This window comes from Myxine glutinosa, chromosome 10, assembly GCF_964187855.1.
Source record: "Myxine glutinosa chromosome 10, kmMyxGlut1.1, whole genome shotgun sequence".
NCBI classification, from domain to species: Eukaryota; Metazoa; Chordata; class Myxini; order Myxiniformes; family Myxinidae; genus Myxine; species Myxine glutinosa.
This window is the reverse complement of record NC_136270.1, coordinates 89517062-89543997: the sequence shown is the minus strand read 5'-3', so window position 1 is coordinate 89543997 and position 26936 is coordinate 89517062. Positions and strand designations below refer to the sequence as shown.

General features: G+C 43.1%; 1 protein-coding gene across 22 annotated transcripts in view; it reads right to left on the bottom strand.

Moving 5' to 3' along the window:
- PCIF1 (phosphorylated CTD interacting factor 1) overlaps positions 1 to 26936 on the bottom strand; it is a 131056-nt gene that overhangs the window by 74922 nt on the left and 29198 nt on the right. For all 22 annotated transcript variants that reach the window (XR_013624776.1, XR_013624777.1, XR_013624772.1 and 19 more), the window contains one exon: positions 1190 to 1288. Coding sequence is in view for 16 of the 22 variants with exons in the window: in XM_068126552.2 (XP_067982653.2) it covers positions 1190 to 1288 (99 nt within the window). In the remaining 6 variants the exon portion in view is untranslated. The remainder of the gene's footprint in view (positions 1 to 1189; positions 1289 to 26936) is intronic.

The following is a 26936-nucleotide window of genomic DNA, read 5'->3' as shown; positions in this document are numbered from 1 at the left end:
TTTTAAAATATCTCCAATTGTTTATTTGTTCTATGCTTAATTTCAGAGTACATTGAGACATGAAACTGCATAAATTTCAATAAAAACCGAAAAAATTGAGGTGTTCTAAAACTTTTGAACGGTCGTGTAAATAGCAGCAATAGTGTCGTGGTAAATTCAGCACGCTTCGCTGAGGGCCTCCACCTATATTCCTTGCATACAGACAGCAGTGTATATCTCCAGAACATTCTACATTTGCATGATAGAATGAAAACAGTACTACAGTCTATGGACAATTTTTATTTCCCCTGGATTCTGGTTTTTACCACACGCATGTCAAGTGAAAAGCAGGGTTGAGGAGTTGGTTAACTTTGTCTGTCTATCTATCTATTTTGAGATTGAGGAACTACTTAATTTCAATTGACTTTACATTTTGAACTCTAAAACACAAATCAGAACACAAACCTGCAGTTTAGCAGTACTTTCGCTCTGAATTTGGCAAATTCGACGGGATCTCACACTGATAGCGCAGAGAGGAGTAAGGTATATTTTTTAGTCTGTCCGGCAATCAAACAAAATTGAAAATCATTCCAAACAGGAAACGTAATGTTTTGAAGGGCATCATAAAGGACACAAACAACAGACAAGAACTACTAATTTGACGTGTTAAATAAGGTTGTGTAAAATACATCAGTAAAAGACATCAGTGCATCAACGGCGGTAAATTTCCGATTCAAGTTTTGTTTTTCTACAGCCTTTAAAAACGTTTATTTTGTTTCAATGAATTAAAGTATAAACGTTAAAACTAGAACACAACTCACCTTCTTGGCACCTCCAAAAACCTCCAGGTGGATAAAATATTACAACGTTTTACGTCATATCGACCAATCACATTTGCCGCTCACTCTCTCAGCATTATGGAATATCGAGATTCAGACAAAATGGCGGCTCGTAAGAAATATAGATTGTGCTCGGAAACGTAAAGCAAGAGTCAAGACCCTTCCCATATCATTTTTCTCAAAACTGCATGGGGTAAGGTGTTCTATTAACTCTCTAGTTATATATTAAACACTTAAAATTATTTCCAAATACATCACAAATTGTTCATCATTGACAAAGGCATAACACCCACAAGTTACACAATTTTTTTTTTTTCTACTAAGTCGAGGCTCGTGTTTGTGTTGTGTTCAATGGTGACATCTTTACTCACCCGGGAGGTCTTGCGTGACTGGTGGCGATGTAGCAGAAGGCTGTGCGGAGGTGGATGCGACAGCCTGCCCAGGAGCGTGGTTTGTTGACATGGATATTACTACAATAAAAAAAAGGTGTTTGAATTAAGAGCCAATAATATCCATACAACTTTAAATGCAACGCTCTTAATATAGAGCTGTTTTTAAGGACTGGAGAAAAGGGAAAGAGGAGGGGCAGGGTTTGGAGGAAAGGGTCTAGAAGAGGTTTTAGGTATATGTAAAATAATAATGACCACACTGTGGTCACAACCTGCAGAAAAATCCAATAATGGGCCGATTGGTAAACGCGCATTTAAAACTCTTAAATGATGAACTCAACACCTCTTATCCATGTCACCCTCCCCACGGTTATATCAGAACAAGCCGATTCATCCCACGGTCTTGGATTGCTTAATGCCAATATTGAGCTGTTCAAAAATTATGCAACGCTATGTTTTTTTTTTGGAACTTGCGTAATGTAATGTTCGATTCTTTAATGTAACACTTGATCACCATGCGTTCTGAAGGGCTTGATTAAATTTTAATATTATTCAACATACGATTAGATTTTTCGAGGTCACTCTGTGAATAACACGTGACCTTCCTCCCCCCCCCCCCCCCCCCCAAAAAACAATGAAAATCCATCGCAACAAACCCAGGCAGTGTATAATTGGCAGAGGCCTACAGACCTAATGTGTTAGGCCCACCAGAAAACCAAGACGGCGAGCATATTATTTAATCTGTGCTATGGTCCAGCAAAGGATGTGTGTGTAGTCCCGCAGCTTTCTGACCAATGGGTGCACATTTCAAAAATCTACCGCCAACAACAACAACAACGCGAAGCTCTTCTGGAGTTGCGACATTGCGCAGGTAAAAGGCTAGAGTCGTCATGCAAGTAAACATTTAAAATGAATTTTTTTTTTACCCTGTCAATTTCTCATTTTATTCATTCATTTAACAGAAACAACTATGTTTTAAGAACAAGGTACATACCACACATACGTTACATAAACCAAATAAAACCTTGATTCAAACATAAGTGTTCACAAATGCAAGGGTTATTCAAATCAGACCTGGATTTTTATTTATGAAAGGCAGAGCACAATGTACGTAGATGAATAATTTGAGGGAATTTGTCTTTTTAGTAAGTATTGGTAATCAATACAACTAATTGCGCATTGAAAATCAAGATGGCAGTGAGTAAGAGAACAAAGATGGTGGATCAGCAAGCATCAATGGAATTTCTGCTCAATGAAAAGTTCAGGTGTGGTGAAATCTATGGATGAATGGCTGCACTGTGTGGCTACTATCACCTATCAAAACCATTCTTATCTGACTGGATTATTCTTCACTGAAAGTGCACAGAATGAGAATCATGAACCTTGTGCTGCAAGACCATCCGCTTGATATGACGACATAGACAAACGTGTTATTGATCTCACTTTTGCTTGACCGAAGTTTCCATTTGTTGTACAAGTTAACCAATTAACATCGGTGTTGGTATTGTTTAATCCACCACTCATGACAAGTTAATTATACAATTATAAACAAAAGTTCAGGTCAAATTTGAACCACGGTAATAACTAACAATTCAGTGTCAAGCACACTTGGAATCGGGTTGTGTAGTCTCAATTTGATTCCCATCCTAATGCTGCACAACCAGGGTGTTGTAGCGCAGAATACATGTTAAGCCTGTTGGCTGAACTAGTACAACTAAAGGCAGTTACCCGAGAAAATAATGAATTCTTGCGTTGCAACTGCAATCTCAACTCCTTTCCCAATGAGTCAGTTTTCTATATTCAAATCAGGGTGTAAGAGGGGCATATAAGGGTATAATGGTTACAAACAAGCTCAGAAGGGATGGGAGAGGGCACTGTGCGCGTCTGCGTCAGTCAGTCTGGATGTAGACTTACATTATTACGCCCCAAGCAATAAAGTTGTCTAATATAACGGTAATGTGTTTACATCTATCTAATTTAACTGGAAGTTGATTTTGTACCTTGGATGTGGATTGCATCAAACCTATTTGCACCTGTTCCTCAGTGGGTATTTATCTGCACCGCCTGTGGTTTGAGGTGGGATGCAAGCACTATAAAGGCCCAATCCGCAAGCCGAACCGGCCTTAGGAAGGTTCGTCAAAATTGTCGAATTGAACCATAACATTTTTACATCTAATTTAACCACACGTCAATTTATTTCACTTTGAATGCATTATGTCCAAGTTAGAGATGATTAATCCTGTGTTTTATGTGTGTGGTCTCTTCACCATATGTTTGTGTGTGCATACATTTATCTCTACTTACACAAGTGGTTTGCCTGGGTGTGACTCGTACCCTGCTGGTCCCCTTTAGAGATTAATAAAGAAATCAACAAGAAAGAGCAGAGATTACAGACCCTCGCAAAGATGTGTTTTTAGTGGTATTTAAGGCTTTGTGTTAAAACAAATATGGCGCCCGAACCACGTGACGGATGACATCATCATTATTATTTTTCTCCACCAATTTATCCATAGATTACACTCAAAAAATTTCATCTTGATCGGATGAAGATTTGTACTTGTCAAATTATGACGCCACAATGGAAGCACCTATGACATAATCATTACCTCTACCACCAAAGGTGGATGGAGGTTATGTTTTCACCCCGGTCTGTCTGTCTGTCTGTTACTTGCCAGAAAAGATTCCAGCAAGTATGCTGGTTGGTTGGTCTGTCTGTCTGTCTGTCTGTGCGCAGTACTACATCTACACTGTTGCACATAGAATCGCCATACTTTACACACATATTTGTCTTGCCCTGGAATAAATAGACTGTGCCCAATTTTTAACTCTCTCGGCCCAAGGCCTCCATTATGACGTCATAATTCGATAAGTACAAAACTTCATCCAATCAAGATGCAATTTATTGAGCGCCATGTCGGCATAAACTGGTGGAGAAAAAAAAACATGATGACATCATCAGTCACGTGGATCGGCCGCCATCGTTTTTTTTTTTTTTGTATACAAGATCGAGGCTCGTGAAAGAGCGAACATTAATCACACAGAAAGACAAACTGACACATAAAACATATAACATGGGGAGTGGTGGACAAGATGGGGCGAGAGGGGGAGGAACACAAACAACATCTGAGAGCAAGGACATCGAGAGATCTGTGGGAGGGAGAGGGATTTGGGGGGGGGGGGCATGGGAAGGGGGGTGGGAGAGGTATAAAACATATGGACACTGCCAGGACTTCCAGGAAAGAAGTTGGAATTTCAAACAAGGTGGATCTGGGGTGAATTAGTGGGGGTAGAAAAGATCAAGGTTTTGGATGGGGAACGATAAGAGATGGTGGTGAACAGCTGTTTTAAAGACCTGGAGGGAGGAGTGGGATTGAAGGGAGTGTGGGAGTTTGTTCCAGAGGCGGGAGAAAAGAGGAATGAAAGAGTGAAGGTGAGCAGAGAGCCGAGATTTCGGCAGTTTAACCATCAGAGATCTTGTGATGGCAGATCTTGCTGGCAGATCTTGTGCGACCTGTAGGAATATTTGGGGGACAAAGCACAGAGAGAGCTGGGTAGGGGGAGCAAGGCCGGAGAGGAGTCGGTAGAAGACAGAAAGACCACCTACCTGTCTGCGGTGAGCGAGTGAAAGGCCCTTGGAGATAGCTTCATCACGGGAGATTCCAATGATTCTGAAAGCTTTGGTTTCAACAGCGTGAAGCAGAGCTAGGTGTGAGGAAGGAGCACCGGCCCATAGGGGAGAACAGTATTCCATTGAGCTGTGGATGAAAGCCTTGTATGTGGTGAGGAGCTCAGGTGTGCCGAGGAAGGACTTCGCACGACGGAGGATGCCCAGTCCACGACTGGCTTTGGAGGCCAGCTTGGAAATGTGGTTTTCCCAAGAAAGATCATGGCAGATAGTGAGACCCAAAAGCTTGAGCGACAGAACTTCTTGGAGAGGATTGTTGAGAAATAGTCAGGCAGATAGGTGTATCCATCATAAGAATTGTGGGTTTAGACGTACAAGCATGAAATTTGGCACAGTCATAGATAATAATCTAATGAATAATTCCAGATATGGACCCACCGCGAAAACGTCCTATGGTAGCCATGGCGGCCATTTTACCAAATGGCCGTTTTGACCGCGATTATTTTTTACCGGACGACACAAATGCTTCTTTATGTTCTAATGAAATGACTCTAGATACACATATATGCCATAATTGTATTCTCCAAATGACCACAATTTGCATTTGTGTTGCCAGCAATGTCAATTAACCCACCAAGCACTGTAACGGTAACTTATATTACTAGATAGTTCCAGTTTGATCTTGTTTATACGTCACAATTTTCTCCACCACACTGGCACAAAGCGGTACATTTCAAACTAGCTTGTTTGCACTTGCATTGTCCCTTGCAACCCTTTTTGCATTTACAACAAATCAGCTCCCTTGATGAAATGCTGGCTTCAGGAAGCATGGACCACAGGGGTTTCCAGTTGTGGGGATCGATCCATCCCCAATCCCCAGGTGAGGGCAGATCCATAACAACCTTGAGCATGTTTCCCCAGCAGTGGCCACCCGTGTACACAGCCCTCTTGATTTGTTGTAACAGGGCTCCTCTGGTAGGGGGAATAGCTTGCATGGCTCGTCCTTTCTTCGTGAAGAGTGCCTGTCGAGCTTCGTCTATGTTGACGAGATTGCTGGTGCGATCGTAGAGAAGAATGGTGAACTGCTCGAGCACTGCCACAACGTCATCAGAGATGTCTGCTGTCCCCGTGGAGAGATGAACTAACGCTGGCGTCAATTCGTCAAATACTTTCCAGGTATCCCAGGCTGTATTCTTGCCCCGTGTATTAAATGACGAGACTGTGTCACACCCTGTGTATGCATGGAACATCGGGAGGGCCTGTGACTTATCTGGTCCGAGGAATGCTGCAATTTCATGTGCTGGAATATACCTGAAGTGCTGGCCTGTCCCAAAGGCCACCCAAAACTCCTGGATTTTGAGTTTGGTTGTTGCTGCCACAGCCAATACCACTATATCTGTATCCACCGTACGCAGAAGAATTTTCTGAAATCCATCACGGACTGCATCCGCGAGATGTATCATCATTCGTGTATCAGCCTCCTCATGGTCACATGGGGCAAGATGACTGGTGTCGCGTGCGGGAATGCACGTCACATCTGAACCATCCGTGGTGACTATCTGCTTATCTGATACAAGATGTGTGATGTGTTTTGTCAAGAAGGCAAACAGTTCTGTTTTGTTTGCATCAATTCTCAGGAACTGCTGCCAATTTCCTGGAAGAACAGTGGATCCGTCAACTCTCCTTCGAATGCCTTTCCCACGTTTGTCCCTGGCTTGAGATTTCAGGCTGTTGTCACGGTACTGGTCCCAGACTATATCCACACGACAGGCTCTTTGCAAGTGACCTTGTATGTGTGGCAAGAATACTTTCAGCGCATAATCATCAAAGGTTTTGGCAGCAACTGGTTTCAGAACGTTCACCAACACTGCCCCGTCAAGGATAGTGACGTCAGTATCTGGTTTTAGAGCATCACCTCTGACCTCTGCGCAACTCTCTAGACACACCAATAGATCTGATTTGGTTCCCAGTCATAACTTCCCAAGCTGAGATAAAGACGGGGGACATGCTTGGTTTTCATGGCGGAAAAATTCTGCAAGATCACCATCTCGTGTTTGAGACGCAATGTAGAGTCTTGAGAATAAAGAGCAGTCACTCTTTAGCGAAGTTACTTGCAAACTTGTCTTGGATTTCTCTTGGAGACGATCGACTAAACAATGGGAGTTTATTCTTCTTTATTGGCTCAGTAAGAGGTACGGTTCGCTCCAGCAGACGGTCTGCTACGAAGGTCTTGTACTGTTGCTTACCTATCTCCTCAGCCTGTTGAACAGTAGAAACAACAGTTGGGTCAGCAATGTATCTTGTGTCCAGCCACAGCAAGTCTGTACTCTCTTCTAGGAAGGGGTTTCCCATTTCCTCCATTACTTCAACCAGACGTTTGACATGTTGAGTAAAGATTACCTGTGAACTATATGTTTGCTCATGGTGGCGTGTGTCTTGATTATGGTGGCATGTGTATATTTCGGGGGGGTGCACGAGACCCCTATCTAGCCACTAGACTAAAACCACGGTAGGCAGAAACTGCAAAAAGTAAGTTTTAAAAATTCGTCAATTATATTTTATTCCCTCTTAGCTTGGTACTGAGGTGGTTTACCTATGGGGGGAGAGGGGGGAGAAGAGGGGGGGCTTTTGATTATCGCTATTGACTCTCAAGTGTTACTGCAGAAGGCCCTAAGACAGGAGGTCTTGGGGGTCTAAGGGTTCTAATGGGGCCTATAGGATCTAGGGCATCTTATGGGTTTTAAAGGGGTTTAGGGATATTGATGGTTTTAGGGGTTATAAGGGTTATAGGTTTTACAAAATGGCAAGGTTATAAGGGTTAGGGGTTATAAGGGTTATAGGTTTTACAAAATGGCCGCCATGGCTACCATAGGACGTTTTCGTGGTGGGTCCATATCTGGAATTATTCATTCGGCTATTATCTATGACTGTGCCAAATTTCATGCTTGTACGTATAAACCCACAATTGTTACACCTATCTGCCTGACTAAAAGTAGATGGGAGGGTTGTCCAGTCGATCTTTTCGGAGAGACAGAGTAAGAGTGTGAGATTTGTCAGGATTGAAAGACATGTTCCACTTGTTTGACCAGTCTGTGATTTTGTCCAGGTCTTCAGAGAGTGAGGAGGCTGCAGACTGCCGATCTGAGGGAAGAGGAATGGAGCAGCAGACAGTGGAGTCATCAGCAAAGAGATAGAGAGGATTTTCCAGAGAGTCGGAGAGATCATTGATTAAAAAAAAAAAACCAAAAAAAAAACCACCTTTCGAGGCCATTTTTCCCCGCAAGCGGGGGTTGGCCTTTTTCGGGGACCGTGGTTGTTGCTGTTTTTTTTGGTCCCCTTTTTGAAGCAATGTTTTACGGCCGGATGCCCTTCCTGCCACCAACCCTTTTTGTCGCCTTTTTACGACAAACAGGGAATTACCAGTGAACTGGTACTCAATTTGCCGACCTCGGAAGGATGACAGGCTGAGTCAACCCCCCTGGCGTTAATTCAGCGATCGACCGGGATTCAAACCCAGGATCCTAGGATCCTAAGCTGGCACCCTAGCCGCTCGACCAACACCAGGCTACATTGATCATTGATAAATACCAGAAAAAGCACAGGGCCCAGAACACTGCCTTGGGGAACTCCAGCCTGAACAGGAAGGGGAGATGAGAGAAATCCATTCAGGGCCACACGTTGACTACGACCAGGGAGGAAGTCCGCCAGCCATGTGTGGAGATTTCCATGGATACCAAAGGAGGAGAGTTTGGTGAGCAGAGCAGGGTGCCAGACCGTATCGAAGGCACGTGATATGTCAAGGGAGACTGCTCTGATTTCCTGTTTGGCATTGAGGACTTCCATCCATTGTTGAGACAGCAGAAGCAGCATGTCCAGAGTAGAATGACCTGGTCTGAATCCAAATTGATGATCGGAGATCAAGCCATTGGAGAAGAGGAAGGATTTGATATCCGAAGCAATGATGGATTCCATGACTTTGCTGATAATTGGGAGCAGGCTGATTGGTCTGTAGTTGCAAGGATCTGTTTTTGCACCTTTTTTGTGTAAAGCGGTAATGTTTGCTGTTTTCCAGGATGCTGGCAGATGACCTTGAGCAAAAGAGAGGGTGAAAAGAAGAGAGAGAGGGTGAGATAGAGCGGCAGAGCAGGATTTTAGGACCCGTGGGCTGATGCCGTCTGGTCCAGTTGCAGAATCAGAGTCGAGGTTTGACAAAAACTCCTCCACCTTGTCAGGAGAGAAGGACACAGAGTCCAGGAGCAGTTGGGTTCGACTGGGTAAGGTGGGAACAGAGAGAGATGGGTTTGGGACACAAGATTTTGAGGCAAACATAGAGTTGAGGCATTCGGCTTTGTCACGTGCGGTGTCAACTGTGTAGCCATTTGAGGTAAGGGAGGGGATGGAGGGGGAACAAACACCAGAAACGGATTTGACCAGACGCCACCAGGATTTGGAGGAAGGAGACAGGTTTGAGAGTTCATTCTTGAGTGTGGAGAGATGGTGCTTCCTGGCACTCCTGATGGTAGACACACACTTGTTCCGAGCTTGGTGGAAGGAACTGAGATTGCCTTCAGTTGGATTAGCCTTCCAAGAGGCAAAGGCAAGTTGTTTCAGGGCAACTGCCTCACCACAAGATTCAGTGTACCATGGACGGGAGGAAGGGTAAGACAACTGAAGACGAGATGGGATAAATCTGTGCATGAGAGAGAGCAGTTTGCTTTGGAAGAATTCCCAGGATGAGTTGATGTCAGAGGCAGTGGAGATGGGAGACCAGTCCAGATGATTGATGGCTGCTTGAAGACCGTGCCAGTCGGCCTGAGTGAAATGCCAGACTCGGACACGCTGAGGAGGCTCTCTGAGAATGGCCAGAGAGATGTCCACTTTAACAAGCACATGATCAGAAGAACCGATTGGGGCAGAAGAAGAGCAGCAGACATTAGCAGGGAAGTTTGTCATAATCAAGTCGAGAAGAGAAGATACACCATTGGCTGAGATCCGGGTCGGGAAATTGACACATTGTGTCAATCACAGTGAGTCGCAGAAGTCCTTTGCTGAGGTGCCATGGCTGGTGAGAGATGAACCCACACCCAGCCAGCTGGCATGATGACAGTTGAAGTCGCCACATATGAGGAAGAGAGAGTTGGGGTGAGTGGATAGAAGTTGGTCCATGTTGTCAGACAGTGAAATGTAAATGGAGTCATCACTGTTTGGAGGACGGTACAGAACACATTTGAACAAAAGGTGGGAGCGGAGAGGAAGCCATAGCCAGAGGTACTCCTGGGGGTGAGGTGGAGAGAGGGCAGTGCAAGGAGAGTGAGGAAGAGAGTTTTTGATAAAGATAGCCACTCCACCACCAGGACGAGGCTCAGGTCTATCATACCGGAGGAGGGGGTAACCAGGAAGAGATATTAAGGAATCAGAGACATCTTGAAGAAGGAAAGTTTCTGTTAAGCAGATCAAGTCTGGATTGTCAGAAGCAACCTGTATGGAGAGATCAGTCAGGTTTGAGCGAAGGCCCCGTATGTTTGAGGTCCATACCGTTAATGAAGAGAGAGGGGGAGCATCGGGTACAGGACAGGGGAGGGGAGAGGTAGGGTAAGATGAAGGATGAGAGAGGGAGGTAGGGAGAGCAGTTGATAGTGTGTCAGAGATTACAGAAGAGTTACAAGAAAAGGAAGGATGAGGAGAACGAAAGGTTTGATGGTGAAGGGATGAGGCACAGTGAGGGGTTGTTTGAGGGGGGGGGGGGGTCGGGGGGGGGGAGAGGAAAGTAGAAGGGGAGGAGGCAGCTTTGAGGAGGAGGAGGGGGGAGGGAGAATTGGAGAGGAATGGTATGGGAGGAGATTTGAATGGGAGGGGTTGGGGGGGAGTTTAGGAGGGGAGGGGCAAGGGGGGAGTTTAGGAGGGGAGGGGCAAGGGGGGAGTTTAGGAGAGGAGGGGCAAGGGGGGAGTTTAGGAGTGTAGGGGCAAGGGGGGGATTTGGAGGGGAGGGGCAAGAGGGGAGTTTAGAAAGTGGATGATTAATGAAAGACGAACATTGATAACAAATTGAGTTTATTGTGATTTTCAAGTCAGCAATCCGATTAAGAACGATGGAGAAGGGATGGAATGAATGTGAATTTAGAGCATGCAGTGATTTAGAGTTATAAGGGATTGAATTAATTTTTTTGAAGTGGAATGAGTTGGAGAGGAAATTGAAAGAAGCCTTTCAAATATGAAGAAAAACAGCATGTTGTAATAAAACACTGAAGGGGAAAGTTTAAACATATTTAAATAATATTTAAACAGAACCGTGAACAATCTTAAATGCACAAAATTCCAACGGGGGGAGGGCCGAGAGGGACCACCACGAGTCACGTGAACAGGGGAAAAGGTGGATGGCAAGGAGATAATGGGGGCGGGGCGAACAGCACACCTGGACAGAAGTACAGGATGAGACAACAGCACACGTGGAGAAAGGAAAATAAATGTTTTTGGTTATTTATTTATTTATTTTGGTTTTTTGGGGGGGGGGGGGGGGTGGGGATTTAAAACGTCAGACAAAGAGTATTATGTTCGGGGTAGAAGGGAAAAATCTAAGAGCCAAGCAAAACACGAAGTAGGGGACTTAAGTTAACAAACACCGACGGGGGTACAAGGCCGCACACGAGGAGCAGAACACGATTAATTATGGTATTTGCCAGACGGTATTTAAAACGTTAGACAAGTGGTCGATGTTCGGGGAAGTTAGGGGGAGAAGAGAAAATCTAAGAAATAAGCAATACAGCGAAGGAAAGAACTTAAATTCACAAAACACCGATGGGGGGAGGGAAGCCGAGAGAAACCAGACCGCGCACGCGGTGGGAACAGAAAACGATGAAATTATACAAAAGTTTGCATGAATTGCAAATCAACACCAACTGGAAAATACACTGCAACACATGCACAATAAAAAACGAGTAGAAATTGACGAGGACACAAATGGAAAAAATACTTTAACTTTGCTGCCGTGCAGAGGTTGAAGTCGCTTCCTTGCTGAGATTTTAAACAGTTGAGATTTTAAACAGATGAGAGTTGAGATTTTAAACAAGGAAGTATGGGGTGAAAGACTGGGCCAAAAAACAGGGAACGAAAGTAATTGCAGCGCAATCGACGAACCGCTGAGAGAAAAACAAAGCCTCAAGGTTGGACACTGAAGCCTACTAGGCCTCAGAATCCGCGACACGGATTAACCAACGATTTTGTATGCAGGTATGAAAAAATTAACACCGAGAATCTTACTAAAGACACACTAAGTATACACACCGAAAGATAGATACAATTACGACAAAAACACAATTGTGAAAAATTTACTTAACTTCAAAAGCGTGAGCGCATGGACAGCTTCGAAAGAACTTGACCCCCAATCTTGCGCATGCGCAATCTTGGAAAAACCGAAAAACTTTGCACCTCTATATCTCCGAAAGTGCTGAACAGAAAAAATTGAGACATGGCTCATTGTAAAGAACTCTCCAATGGGAATAAAATATGTTAATGATGATGTCATAGGTGCCTCCATTATGACGTCATAATTCAACAAGTACAACACTTCATCTGATCAAGATGAAATTTCTTGAGCATAATCTCGGAATAAATTACGTTAGAAAACAAATAATGATGACGTCATCGGTCACGTGGTTCGGCCACCATATTTGTCCAAAGTGGCCGATAAAAAAGTACATTCCAGGAAGTCCTCGGTCTCTGACAGATTTTTCATTTGTTTGTTTGTTTGTGTGTCTGTCCGTTTATGAACAAGATATCTCAAAAAGTTGTGGACGGAATCAGACGAAATTTGTCCGAGATGTAGTGTATGCGACAAGGACGAAATGATTGGATTTTGGTGAAGATCTGGATTCGGATCTGGCTACTGGAATTTTTTTAATTGAATCTTCATCATTGGGAGATAGGGCCAAAAACGATACACAGCAGGATATCTCAAAAAGTTGCGGATGGATTTGGACGAAACTTGGTGGACAGGTTGTGTGCGTGACGAGGAAGAATAGATTCAACTTTGGTGAAGATCTGGATGCGGATCCAGCAAGTAGAATTTTTAAAGTGATTCTTCACCATTGAGTGACATGGCCAAAAACAAGGGGTAGATCAGGGAATGAAAGATTGGACCTAAGGTGATTCCTGTTATTGATTTTGATTAAATGCGATTCTTTATTGTGATTTTCTGGTCTACTCGGATACAAAACGTAAGCTGTTCACCAGGCGGAGGTATGCTCTCTACTGAATGCCATTCTAGTTAACATAGTCACGTGAAAATGTAAGTAAGTGTTGTAAAGTGTTGACTGTAAAGTGTGTGTTGTAAAAGTTGACTGTTGACTGACTGAAGTTGACTGTAAAAGTGTTGACACCATGTAAAGTGTTGACTTTTTCAACATATTTCAACATACAGCTATTTGATCTTCATTTCAACAATATGGATAGATAAAGGTGATATAATATAACAAATATCATAAAATTTACATTTTGTAGTCCATTGTATAATTTAAATAAACATAATTGCAATTTCGCATGTGGAAAAAGTAAGTACACCCCTCCATTTATCACTACTTCAAATACCTGAAATTAGAATCAGGTGCACCAGCTCAGGTGCAAATGATTACAACATCGTTAGAGAGGATCTTGGAGGAACCTGTCATATTTAAACCTCAGACATTCAGTTTGGTTTGCTCTTTGTTGTTGAAGTGTGCGGCGTCACCATGCCTCGATCAAAAGAGCTCTCGAGGCCTTCAGAAAGAAGGTTACAGATGCCTACGAGTCTGGGAAGGGATTTAAAAAGATCTCCAAACAATTTGAAATCAATCATTCGACTGTCCGGAAGATCATCTACAAGTGGAGAAGATTCCAAACAACTGCCAACTTGTTCAGGCCAGGCCGCCCCAGCAAATTCAGCCCGAGAGCAGACCGCAATATGCTGAAAGAAGTCTCTAAGAACCCCAGAATGTCATCACGGGACCTAAAGGTAGCTCTTGCCACTGTTGATGTCAAAGTGCACGAGTCTACCATGAGAAAAAGGCTGCACAAATTTGATCTACATGGGAGGTGTGCCATGAGGAAAACTTTTCTGTCCAGAAAGAACATCAGGGCAAGACTAAAGTTTGCCAATGAACACCGAGGCAAAGACCAGCACTTCTGGAACAATGTGCTCTGGACAGATGAGTCAAAGGTAGAGCTATTTGGCCACAGTACCAGAAGACATGTTTGGCGAAAACAAAAGACAGCATTTGACCACAAGAACCTGATACCAACTGTAAAGCATGGTGGTGGAAATATTATGGTTTGGGGCAGCTTTGCTGCATCGGGGCCTGGGCAGCTCACCATCATAGAATCCAGTATGAATTCTTCATTGTAACAGAGGGTGCTTGAGGATAATGTGAGGCCATCTGTCGGTAAGTTGAAGCTCAACCGAAGGTGGACCTTGCAACATGACAATGACCCAAAACATACCAGTAAATCCACCAAGGAATGGCTGAAAAGAAAGAAATGGAGGGTTCTGAAATGGCCAAGTCAAAGCCCGGAACGAAATCCAATTGAGATGTTGTGGGGGGCTTTGAAACGAGCTGTGCATGCAAGAAATCCCTCAAACATCGCACAGCTGAAAGAATTCTGCATGGAGGAGTGGGCAAAAATTTCGCCCAGTCGATGTCAGAGATGGTAGACATTTATAAGAAACGCCTACTTGAGGTTGTTTCTGCCAAAGGGGGAATACCACCTATTAGAGCCAAGGGTGTACTTACTTTTTCCAGATGCGAAATTTGCATTTATGTTTATTTAAATTATACAATGGACTACAAAATGAAAATGTTTCATGATATTTGTTATATTATATCACCTTTATCTATCAATATTGTTGAAATGAAGATCAAATAGCTGTATGTTGAAAAAGTCAAAGCTTTACATGGGGTGTACTTACTTTTTCATGTGACTGTATGTTATTCCCCATGAAGAGTTCTTTTAGTGGGGCGGCTTAGCCCAAATATTCAAAAGAATTGTGCATTTTGTGAAACAAGCACCAAATTTGGCACAAATGTACATTAATATGTTGCGAACATTTTCAGATATTGGGCCACTTGAAATTCCGTAATTTTTTTTTTCAAATTTCGTAATTTCAAATTTTTCGGGTGACACCGTCACAATTTCGGTCTTCGAGGCCGGCCGATAGGCAAAGTGTGACCGGAAGGGACGAGGTTCTCCTGACCACGTGGCCCTCGATCTGGGAAGCGAGAGGCGTTCCATTAGTGGACGCGCCCCTCACGCCCGACTTTTGGGCGGCCCCGGCAGGCCGTTTGTTTTGACGTTCCGTGACAGGCCCCACACCCCCACCTCCGGGCCGACCGGAAGCTTGTGCTGAGTACATCATACCTGAACAACTCAGTGAGGCAGAACACAGCAGTGCACACCAGGGTGACCCCTTCAGTGCATAAACCAATTAACCTGTCCACTGCAGGGCATATAGAAATGAAGTTATTTTCTGCATATAATAATAATATAAGTTCAGTTCTATATAACAATTTCTGTTATCACCACTACCACTACAACTACCACTACTACAAGCTTTGTCTGGAATTTTGTGGACTAACAGACAAACAGACATACAGACAAGCTGGGATCAAAACATTACCTCCTTCCACCATTGAGTGTAGAGGTAAACATCATGGAAATTATATCATGCCCTAGATTTAATTCATGCTTACCCGTGTATTTGCTTCACTGGTTCACAAGGTCTTTTGCATACATGTAATTCAGACTCTCGTCTTCATTGCTGACCACACAATGTTCGCAACATATTAATGTACATTTGTGCCAAATTTGGTGCTTGTATCACAAAATGCACAATTCTTTTGAATATTTGGGCTAAGCCGCCCCACTATATCGGCCGGCCTCGAAGACCGAAATTGTGACGGTGTCACCCGAAAAATTTGAAATTACGAAATTTGAAAAAATTTGAAAAAAAAAATTACGGAATTTCAAGTGGCCCAATATCTGAAAATGTTCGCAACATATTAATGTACATTTGTGCCAAATTTGGTGCTTGTATCACAAAATGCACAACAGGTTTGCTATGCTGCTACACTATTTACAATGAGCGGTGTCTCAATTTTTTCTATGCATTGCTTTCGGAGATAGAGGTGCAAAGTTTTTGGTTTTTCCAAGATGGCGTCCGTACCACATGACCTATGTCATAATTATCATTAAAAAATTATACAGGTGGAGTTGCACGTATGGTGAAAATTCACTGTCAATCCAACCAAAGGTTGCAGAGAAAATCATAATTATTCTGTGGGGACAGACAAACAAATGAAAAATCACTCAGAGTGACACTTGGCAAAACAGAACAAAGTAGCATGGCACTCAGTAGAGCATTTTTTTGACCTCAAAAATAACTAGTGGTTGAATTCAGTGACCTGATATGCAAATCGTCTCCAAAGTTTAAGTTAATCGGATGAAAATTGACAATTTTAGAAATTTGGCCGATGTTGACCTCAAAAATAGTTGGTGGTTCGTTTCAGTAAGCTGATATGAAAATCCTTTTCAAATTTCAAGCCAATTGGATGAAAATTGAGGATTTTAGAAATTTGAAAAAGGTGGTTGACCTTTGGCCTATGTTGACCTTGTGACCTATGTTAACCTCAAAAATAGTTGTTGGTTGAATTCAGTTAGCCGATATGTTTATTCTCTTCAACTTTCAAGTCAATCGGATGAAAATTGAGGATTTTTGAAATTTGAAATTGTTGTTGATCTTTGGCCTATGTTGACCTTTTGGCCTATGCTGATCTCAAAAATATTTGGTGGTTGAATTCAGTTAGCCGATATGTAAATGATTTTCAAATTTCAAGTCAATCGGATGAAAATTGAGGATTTTAGAAATTCGAAAAAAGTGGTTGACCTTTGGCCTAAGCTGATTGTGACCTGCAGGCAAGTATAAGTGAGTGGACAGACAAACACAAACAAACAAACACACACACACTCAAACCGGAATGATCAATGTACTTACAAATATATTGTTGCGGAGATGAGGACTGTATTTTTTTTTGATTGTGTGCTGTATTATTATTATTATTGTTTATTCTGCGCCCCCCTACCTCCGGAGCTGTGTAAAGGTGAAAGGGCATCCCATAATTAGTCCACAAGCATACACATCAGCCAAGTAATAGAATACCCCTGTTGATAGTTATCTCTTATTCTGTGTTTTAGGGTAAGGCTGTGTCTCCCATTAATTGAAGTACTCCATTGCACCAGTGAAAGAGAATAGATCCCCTTTCATTCCCATTTCCTTCACATCCCCTTTCGTCATTGCCGAGCCTCGATTGCCCATATTACCTCCCCTCCAATAACCGCCATTGACCACGAGGCAGGGTCGGAGAAGAAAGGCGTGTCTCCACCTCGTCATAGAGGGGAAGAAAGGCGTGCCCGCCCGTCGTCATCAAGGGCGGAGCCAGAGGGTCGCATGACCAACCAGGGCCGAGGTGAGCACCCCGATGGGCGTGTCCTGAAGGCCGGCGGCTTAATCGCCGGAGGCGTTATAAAAGTACGCACGCAAGTGAGTCGTGAGTCGGTTGCCAGAGAGAGTTGGTCACAAAGAGTTGGTCACAAAGAGTTGGTCGTCAAGAGAGAGTCGTGAAGAGTCAGTCAGTGGAGTCGGTGGTCAGTTGGTTGCGGTGAGGAGTCGGTGGTGGCGGTCAGTGGTTGCGTTGGTTGCGGTGAGGAGTCGAGGAGGGAGGAGATCAGAAGACAGGAAGGCCTTGAGTTGGACAAAGCAAGAGAGGAAGTTGTTGGACTGGGTGGGACTAAGGAAGGAGAGAGAACCCGTCACACCAACCCCCCAAGCTCCGCGTTGGCTCCACCAAGCGTTCACCTCCACCAAGGCTCCACCAAGCTCCGCGTTGGCTCCACCAAGCATTCACCTCCACCAATGCTCCACCAAGCTCCGCGTTGGCTCCACCAAGCGTTCACCTCCACCAAAGCTCCACCAAGCTCCGCGTTGGCTCCACCAAGTGTTCACCTCCAGCCATCCACCTCCTGCCATTCCTGTCATTCCCCGCGTGAGTCTGTCTTTTGTTTGTTCTGTCCTGGGTTAATTAAGACTGTAGGTAAGCTAGTATTTTCCCTGTGTCACCTGCGTCTTATGTGCTTGTAAATAAACGTGACTGCTTTCTTTTTGCTTGTGTGTAAATAGTCAATAAATTCAGTAGTATTTCCAAACCTTTCCTTGCCTTCGTTTTCCTCTTTGCATTCGTCGCCTTTGTCTTTTCCCTATTGACTAGCTGCGGTGCGATCCGGCCAACGTTTGGGTGGAATCGGGTGAGTCGGGGATCCTGTTAGGTCGCGGTAATACACCACCGCTCGGTCATCATAACATCTAAACCGCGATCAGTAACAATATATATATATATATATATATATATATATATATATATATATATATATATATATATATATATATATATATATATACACAGTGGAACCTTGACTTACGAGTTTAATTCGTTCTGTGACCGAGCTCGTAACTCAAATTGCTCGTTTCTCAAATCAAATTTCCCCATTAAAATGCATTGAAATGCTATTAATCCGTTCCAGCCCGCCAAAAACCACACCAATTTTTAAAAAAATATACAGTATATATAAAAATATCTCGCGCTTTATATTTCACCTGTATGCAGCATACAAGTTGGCAGGATGGCCTGGACTGGAGGTACGCACACTTGACTCTAAAGTCTAAACTGTCCAGCCTGGGTTTGAATCCCGACCCAGCTATAACCTGTCATGGGTGAATCACAGGCAGGGTGATTCATCAATGTGTGTACCGCTAAACTGGGCGCCCCGTTTGCGTCCCATTAGTTGTTGGATGTTAAGGATCTCACCGTGTTTTCCACAAAGAGAAGGTGAGCTATCGCCGGCACTCTGAACAAGTTGTGGCCTGGCATGCTCTTCTCCTCTGCCGTTATATACGTCCTCCTCGACACCTCGCTCATGTTTTTCGACGATTGCGTGTTTTATATCCAAGCACATCATCCTCTTCTTCTTCTCAGTACCGTGTTTTCCACAAAGAGAAGGCGAGCTATCGCCGGCACTCTGAACAAGTTGACGGCAGAGATACTGTACTTGCACGGCAAGATAACCACGTGACCAGAACCCACCTGGTGGCGTAAACTCAAAATAACCAACATGCGAAAACAAAAATGCAGCGCTATACGGCAGAGATACTGTACTTGCACGGCAAGATAACCACGTGACCAGAACCCACCTGGTGGCGTAAACTCAAAATAACCAACATGCGAAAACAAAAATGCAGCGCTATACGACAGAGATACTGTACTTGCACGGCAAGATAACCACGTGACCAGAACCCACCTGGTGGCGTAAACTCAAAATAACCAACATGCGAAAACAAAAATGCAGCGCTATACGACAGAGATACTGTACTTGCACGGCAAGATAACCACGTGACCGGGTGGCGAAAGCTCGTAACTCAGATCTCGGCTCGCATCTCAAAGCAATAAACCGCCCGAGCGACGGCTCGTATCTCGAAAAACTCGTAAGTTGGGGCACTCGTAAGTCAAGGTTCCACTGTGTATATATATATATATATATATATATATATAACTGAGAAATAGTAGAAACTCCACAGTACGAGCAGGGCGTCTCATTTGCATTGAATAAATAATCGGGAGATTGAACAAGACGCGGACGTAGTTCAGGGAAACTTCCGTTTAACTTGGGGCCGACTCAGAAGAAGACCTTTGTTGGTCGAAAGCTTGTCGAATTAAAGATCGAAGCCCTGAAGCTACGTCCGCGTCTTATTCAATCTCCCGATTATATATATATATATATATATATATATATATATATATATATATATATACATGTATATATATATATATATATATATATATATATATATATATATATATATATATATATATATATATATATATATATATAGTTGCGGTTTTGAGAACCCACACAGGTAACATCATTAAAGGTTAAAGGTTGCACCCCATAGCTAGGCCACATGCAACACGTCGGTCACCTGAGAACGTTAGTTATTTCATAGTATGTGTTTAGGATAAGGCCATTTCCAATAGTTGCATCTGCGTTGTGTAAAACAAATAAGAGTAGGCCCCGTCCATTTTGCAGCCTCCCTCCAACCGACTACATTGCGCCTATCCTGTCTGCACCCCATTGCCCCTCGCAGTTTGTTACGCTTTGGCTGCCAGCAGCGTTTGCTGCTCTTGCCCGCTCAAACCAGCCCAAAGGCCATGAGGTAAGGCCCGAAAAGGGGGCGGAGCGCAAGGGTGGGGGTGTGGCCACGTCAAGCAGCCATCAAGGGCGGAGTCGGGAAGACCTCAACAGCCAATCAGGGCTGAGGCGACATCGCCTGACAGGGTGTGGCTGGACATTCCAGAGGGTTCGCTGGGCGTGGCAATAAAACCCTTCGCGCGAGGCCCCCCACCTCAGTTGGGTTGTGAACGAGTTGAGTTATGAGGAGAGAGCTCGAGTTATGAGATGTGAGTTCGCTTGTTGAGTTGTGATCCGGGGTCCTCTGCTGAATGGGTTTGAGGAGAGCCGTGCTGTGGCAAGCATTTGGAAAGGATTGATTGCGCTTTACAAAGGGCTGGTGAAGGACTGCAGCGTTGTGAAGGACTTGAGGGAAGCCAAGCCTTGGCATTCGGGCAGAAGGACGTTGGTGGAAGGCACTTTGGTAACATCATTGGGGGAGCGGCGCATTGTTCATAGCGATACCGGGAGCGCGTTTTAAGGCGCCGGTACACCTATTTTATATGCAATATAATCGCCAGCCAACCGACCTTTCCCCGATATACAATTGTCCGCCTCGCGCCTACGCCACGCGGAGAGCTGCCTGCCGTCTTCCATCGCCTGCACGGTACGAGTCGGGGAACGGACGAGCTGTGGACGCCATCTTCGGACCCTCAACCCGACCATCTACATCCCCGTGTGAGTGAGCCTGAGAGTGAGTCTGAGTGTGAACGGGCCCATGTCCAGGGATAAGTATAAGACTGTATAAGGCTGCCCTGTGTATCTGCTTCTTCCTCTTCATTGTACATTTCTTTTTCTCTTCCTCTTCTTCCTGTGTAAATAATTAATAAACCAATCTGTTCTTCCTGTCTTTCCTGATTCGACCGTCTTAGTGATTTCTCCATTGGGTAAGCGTGGCACGATCATAACCGCTCCAATCGGGATAGTTCCTGATAACGGCCCGAATCGCGGCTTGCTTCGCTCGGCGTGTCCACCAACGCCGTGGTTCGGGTGGGGTTATTTCCTTGCTTCATGGCCGGTTAGTACTTCGGTAATAGGACTAATTCGACCAACAACCCTATTTAACACCGACTGGAAGGAACGTGATAGCCCCAGGATCGCGTCGGCCAGTAAAAGGACAAGGGGATTAATCCCCGCTTGATAAGGGGAAGGCCGACGTTGGAGATCCGCAACAATATATATATATATATATATATATATATATATATGTATATACATACATACATATATATATATATATATATATATATATATATATATACGTATATACATACATATATACATACATATATATATTATATATATATATATATATATATATATACGTATATACATACATATATACATACATATATATATATATATATATATATATATATACGTATATACATACATATATACATACATATATATATATATATATATATATATATATATATATATATATATATATATATATACATACACATATATATATATATATATATACATACACACACATGCATAGGGGTGGTTTACATGCATAATGTAAATATATATTATATTATATATTGCCATGTATATGTATATATTGCCAAGTAACAAACGGACTCAAATGCAATACCCTCTCCTCTGGTGAGGGTAATAATGATGATTAGACAGGTTAACCTTCACTGGTTAACTGTAAACCATATGTTTAAAGTTAGCCACACTCGTTCCTGAGAGCGAGTCCACATTAGCTCTCAAATCTACTGTAATCAATATACCCCAGCAAAACTTTGAATTGTTAAATGCCTTGAAGACTATCCGACCGCATGACTACTGCTACATTGCCATCACGGTGCACACATTAACAACATCATCCCAACAACTTTCCTCAATGTTGGGAAACTGAAAAATAAAACCATCTAGAGCAAAGTCAATGGCGTACCATCACAAATCCCCATGCTTCCCACCTAAAGCAAAGATGAAAGATGGCAAAAAGTTCCACAAGGAATGACCCAATATCAAATTTTGAGTTTTAAAAATCTGTTCAGACCCCTGTGACACAAAGTCCCCACCGCCTGGGTGCATTAACGGGGGTCAAATCCAAGAAATTGTTGCATATTTCATGCTCCCCCAATGTTTAGTCCACATACAATCTTTCATTTAAAAATGCTTAAAATGTGCCTGTTATACGCGACTTTTGAAATGACGTAAACCACCCCAGAATGCTCGGCATGCATGTGCAGAAACCCCTAGCAACACCACTTTTCGGGGCAGGGGACGTATATCATGCGGGCCAGCTAAGAATCGTTACCTAAAATGGCTCACAAAGCTTCTAAAACTCAACGAATATACTTGGAAGAGTATATGAGAGAAGAGTGTGCCTCTACACAACTAAATGTTCGATGAACTTTCTGATCAACTCGCCGAAAATGTTGATGTCTTTCAGTCCGTACTGAAAAAACTACCGACGATGTGGGCCTGTGGACGGGTGCATTCTACCCGACCTCCGCGAGCATCCCTCGTTAGTGAGTGAACTTTGAACTTTGCGGGATTACCTTGTGTGAACATGGCAGGCTTGGTGATTTATTGAATTGACGTCAGCCATAGGAAAGCTGATGCCGTCATTACATCAACATTCAGCAAGACTTCCCAGAGGGAGACACCGTATCTGGTTCAGTTTCCTCTTAACACCAATGGGAAGATCAATAATATCTGGGGCTTATCGATGTACACGGTAAGTTTACAATAATAATATTTACAACTAGAACGGCACTCGGTAGAGCGCATACCTCCGCCAGGCTGAACAGTTTATGTTTTGTATCCCACTGACAGGCCGGTTCTGGATTCGGACCTGAACCAAAATCGAATCAGCTTGTTCTTGTCACATAACCAACTCGTCCACCAAGTTTAGTCATAACTCGTCCTTAACTTTTTTTAATATCATGTTATATACCGCTTTTCACCCGATCTATCAATGGTGAAGAATCACTTAAAAATTAAATAATTCTCATATCCGAATCCGTATTTAGATATTCACCAAAATCGAATCAATTAGCCCGTGTGACACACACAACCGGTCCAACAAGTTTCGTCCAAATCCTTCCGTAATTTTTTGAGATATCATGCTATGTATCAGTTTTAGCCCAATCACTCAATGGTGAAGAATCACTTAAAGATTAAATAATTCTCGTATCCGAATCCATATTCAGACCTTCACCAAAATCAAAACGATTAGTCCTTGTGACACACACAACTGGTCCACCATGTTTCCTCCAAATCCGTCCATAACTTTTTGAGATATCCAGCTATATATCGTTTTTGGCCCTATCTCCCAATTGAAGAATCACTTTAAAATCCTACCAGCTGGATCCAAATCCGGATCTTCACCAAAATCTAATCATTTCGTCCTTGTCACATACACTACCTCTCTGCCAAATTTCGTCTAAATCTGTCCACACCTTTTTGAGATGTATTGTTCACAGATCGACAGACAGACAAATAGACAGGGGAGAAAACATAACCTCCATCCACCTTCGGTGGCGGAGGTAATTAATCATTTTGGGAGGAGGGAGGTGGGGTGGAATTGGAAGTTGTATGGGGCTGTGAGAGCCGTTATAAACAAAAAAAATTGGTTCCGGGATCACAACATAAATTACACTCGATTTTTGCATCTATTGGTAAAAGGATAAGCATCTGTGTGCATGTATGTATGTTATATCCCAAGGAAAATGGTATACTGTGAAACTGTGACATTCGCAGATTTGACATTCGCTGACCCTGCGTATTCACGACGTATAAAATGTGACCTGCTTCGACATTTGCTGCCACTATGCTCCGGCTATTCACGGTTTTTGCGGGCATAAACCATCCCCACCCACCCACGGACCCCCAACATTGTTGGTATTTTCTATTCAAAGAAAAATTCTGGCTCACAGACGATTGAGGGGGAAGAAGATTATAGATGGGTTATGATGTGGGGGTGGGGGGGTTGATTGGTTTCTTGCATAATTATTTCATTATATACAGAGTTGGCATTTAATATGGAATATTTTTTTTGTGGGGGTGAACTTACTTTTCAAGATGTCTTAGAACCAAAAGTTCATTGGAATTATGTTGAAATTATTCTAGATTTTGTTAATGTGACCTTTAAAAGAAACAAAAACCACATTTGACATTTCGAAACAAATAAATTGATCCTTGAAAGTGATGTAAACTGATATCGAACTCAATTCATGGACAGTACTGTGTTAAACCTCTGTACGTTTTCCAGAAGTATCTCTTTATTTTGCACATTAGCCAAAAAATGTTTTAACAAAAACAAAAGTTAAAATTACGACTGGGATTACAGACAGTAAAATTAGTTCAGTACTTCGTGTAACCCCCACGAGCATTCAGGAGAGCACGTACACGTTGAGTCATGCTGTTCACGAGATTTGCCAAGGTTTGGACAGGAATCGCTTGCCATGCAGTGACAACAGCCTGCTGCAATTCACGCACAGTGGTCGGCTGCTGGTCCAAGTGGTCGATTTGACGCGTTAATTCTGCCCACCAGTTCTCTATCGGATTCATATCCGGGGACATGGCAGGCCACTGCATATGCTCTACACCACGGTCAGCAAGAAAGTGTTGGATCATGCAAGCACGATGAGGCCGTGCATTGTCATCTTGGAAGACAAAGTTTCCTCGAAAGGCTGCACAAGCAAATGGAAGCAATGTTTCTTCCAGAATGGCCCTGTACTTGAACGGGTTCAGGTTTCCATTCAGAACAACCAGGTCAGTTTTGCCCCCTGCATGAAAAGCAGCCCAAACGGTCACCCCACCACCTCCAGCTTGGACTCTTGGCACTATACAATCTTTGTTGTAGGCTTCATGCACTTGTCTGCGCACTCGGACGTGGCCATCTTGACGATAGACCAGAAATCTAGACTCGTCACTGAAGATCACGTGATTCCACTGTCCTAGCTGCCATTGACGGTGCTCTCTGGCCCACTGCAATCGGCGCTGTCGGTGTTGTCTGGTCAGGCGTGGCTTTCTCAGGGGACACCTGGCACGATAGCCTGCTTGAACCAGTAGTTGGTTGACTAGCCTTCTGGATACAGGCACATTTGTCAGTTGCTGCCACTCAGCCCTAAGCCGATTAGCTGACTTGGTACGGCCATTGCGGACTAACCGGTGCAGCTGGCGATCATCCCTCCTTTAGGCCATCAGCCAGACCCCCAAAATAGGGTCCATTGGTACCAAAATGAGGGAGTAAGCCTAATATTGATTTTTGGATAGGTCTTTACCCCTAGAATATGAAAATATGTGATAGCAAATTCAACCATGTATCTAAATGGGTGTTATCACCTCATTTTCAAAATGGCCGCCAAAATGCATGTTTTTCTATTAAAAACACCATGTTTCATATTATTGTAGGAATTTGTAACAAATAGCATTGCGTTTTAAGATGTTTAAGACTTTACAACTCTCTTAAAGTATGAAATACATCATCTGAACTTTAATCCAAGAAGATAGAATCCAATATGGCGCCCAATTTCACAAAATGGCTGCCATCATAGCAACAACTTTATGCACAAAATATGCACGAAAATAACTGGCATTCAGTAGATTTGCAAGTATACACATGGAAAAAAGTATCGCACCACCACGTATTTTCGACATAGTGGAAATGTATCAATGAATTGATACATTTCACCCATTGAAATGTATCAATGGGTGATAACACACATTTAGCTACCTCGTTGAATTTGCTATCACATATTTTCTTATTCTAGAGGTAAAAACCTTGTCAAAAATCATTATTAGCCTTACTCCCTCAATTTGGTACCGGTTGACCCCCCCTAGCTGATAGCCTACTTGTGGTTCTGCGGGGACGTCCTGGCCTCGGTATTGGAGTAGGGACACCCCTCTGAGCATTTCGTTTCAGGATCTTTGACACCTGACCTTGAGTGATGCCATACTGCAGAGCAATAGCACGCTGTTTCATGCCGTAATTTCGTAAAGCCACCACTCCATGACAAACAGCATTGTCGAGTTGACGGACCATCTCCAGAGGAAGTGGCAATAACTTTTGGAGACGTGCAGCTGCAGCAGTTGTTTTCCACTAATACAGAACGCAACAACCCTTGTATACCCGACTGTGAAGCCAATCATCAAATGCACCTGTCCGTACATTTTGCCACGCCACCTGTGATATAATCCTGTTGTTGACTTCTTGCTGCGACAGACAATCAGTGACATGGTTCTTTTAACAAATAAATCACCAAAGTGTAAAAGAAACTCACCAGATTGATATACTGAGTTAAGAAAGTAAACCCAAATCAAGAAAAAAAAAGAAGATATTCCATATTAAATGCCAAGTCTGTATTTTTGATCAAGAACCACAAGTGATTATTTAATTATGTATGTGTGTGTGTGTGTGTGTGTATATATATATATATATATATATATATATATATATATATATATATATATATATATCTGTTTAGTTTTAAGTCTCGTGATTCATTTAGTCTGCACACGATTAAAGTGTAATATATGGCGTAAAAATCTTGCTCCGATTAGTGAGGCTGGTTCATGGTACGGTAAGTAAAAATTAACTTTTTGGGGGATCTAAACTAAAATGAAATTCCAGCAAAGGCTGCTGCCAGGACATTTAAAATTATGCAATTTAAACTCAACATCTATCTTCGTAAGAAAATACAGAATACTGTATCTTCCTTCAAGTGTAAAATCTGAGCAGTTAAAACAGCAACTATTTCCGGATCAAGATGCACTTTGGATACTACGCAAGATCGAAGCAAAACAAATGGTTCCTTTTCGATAAAATAACAC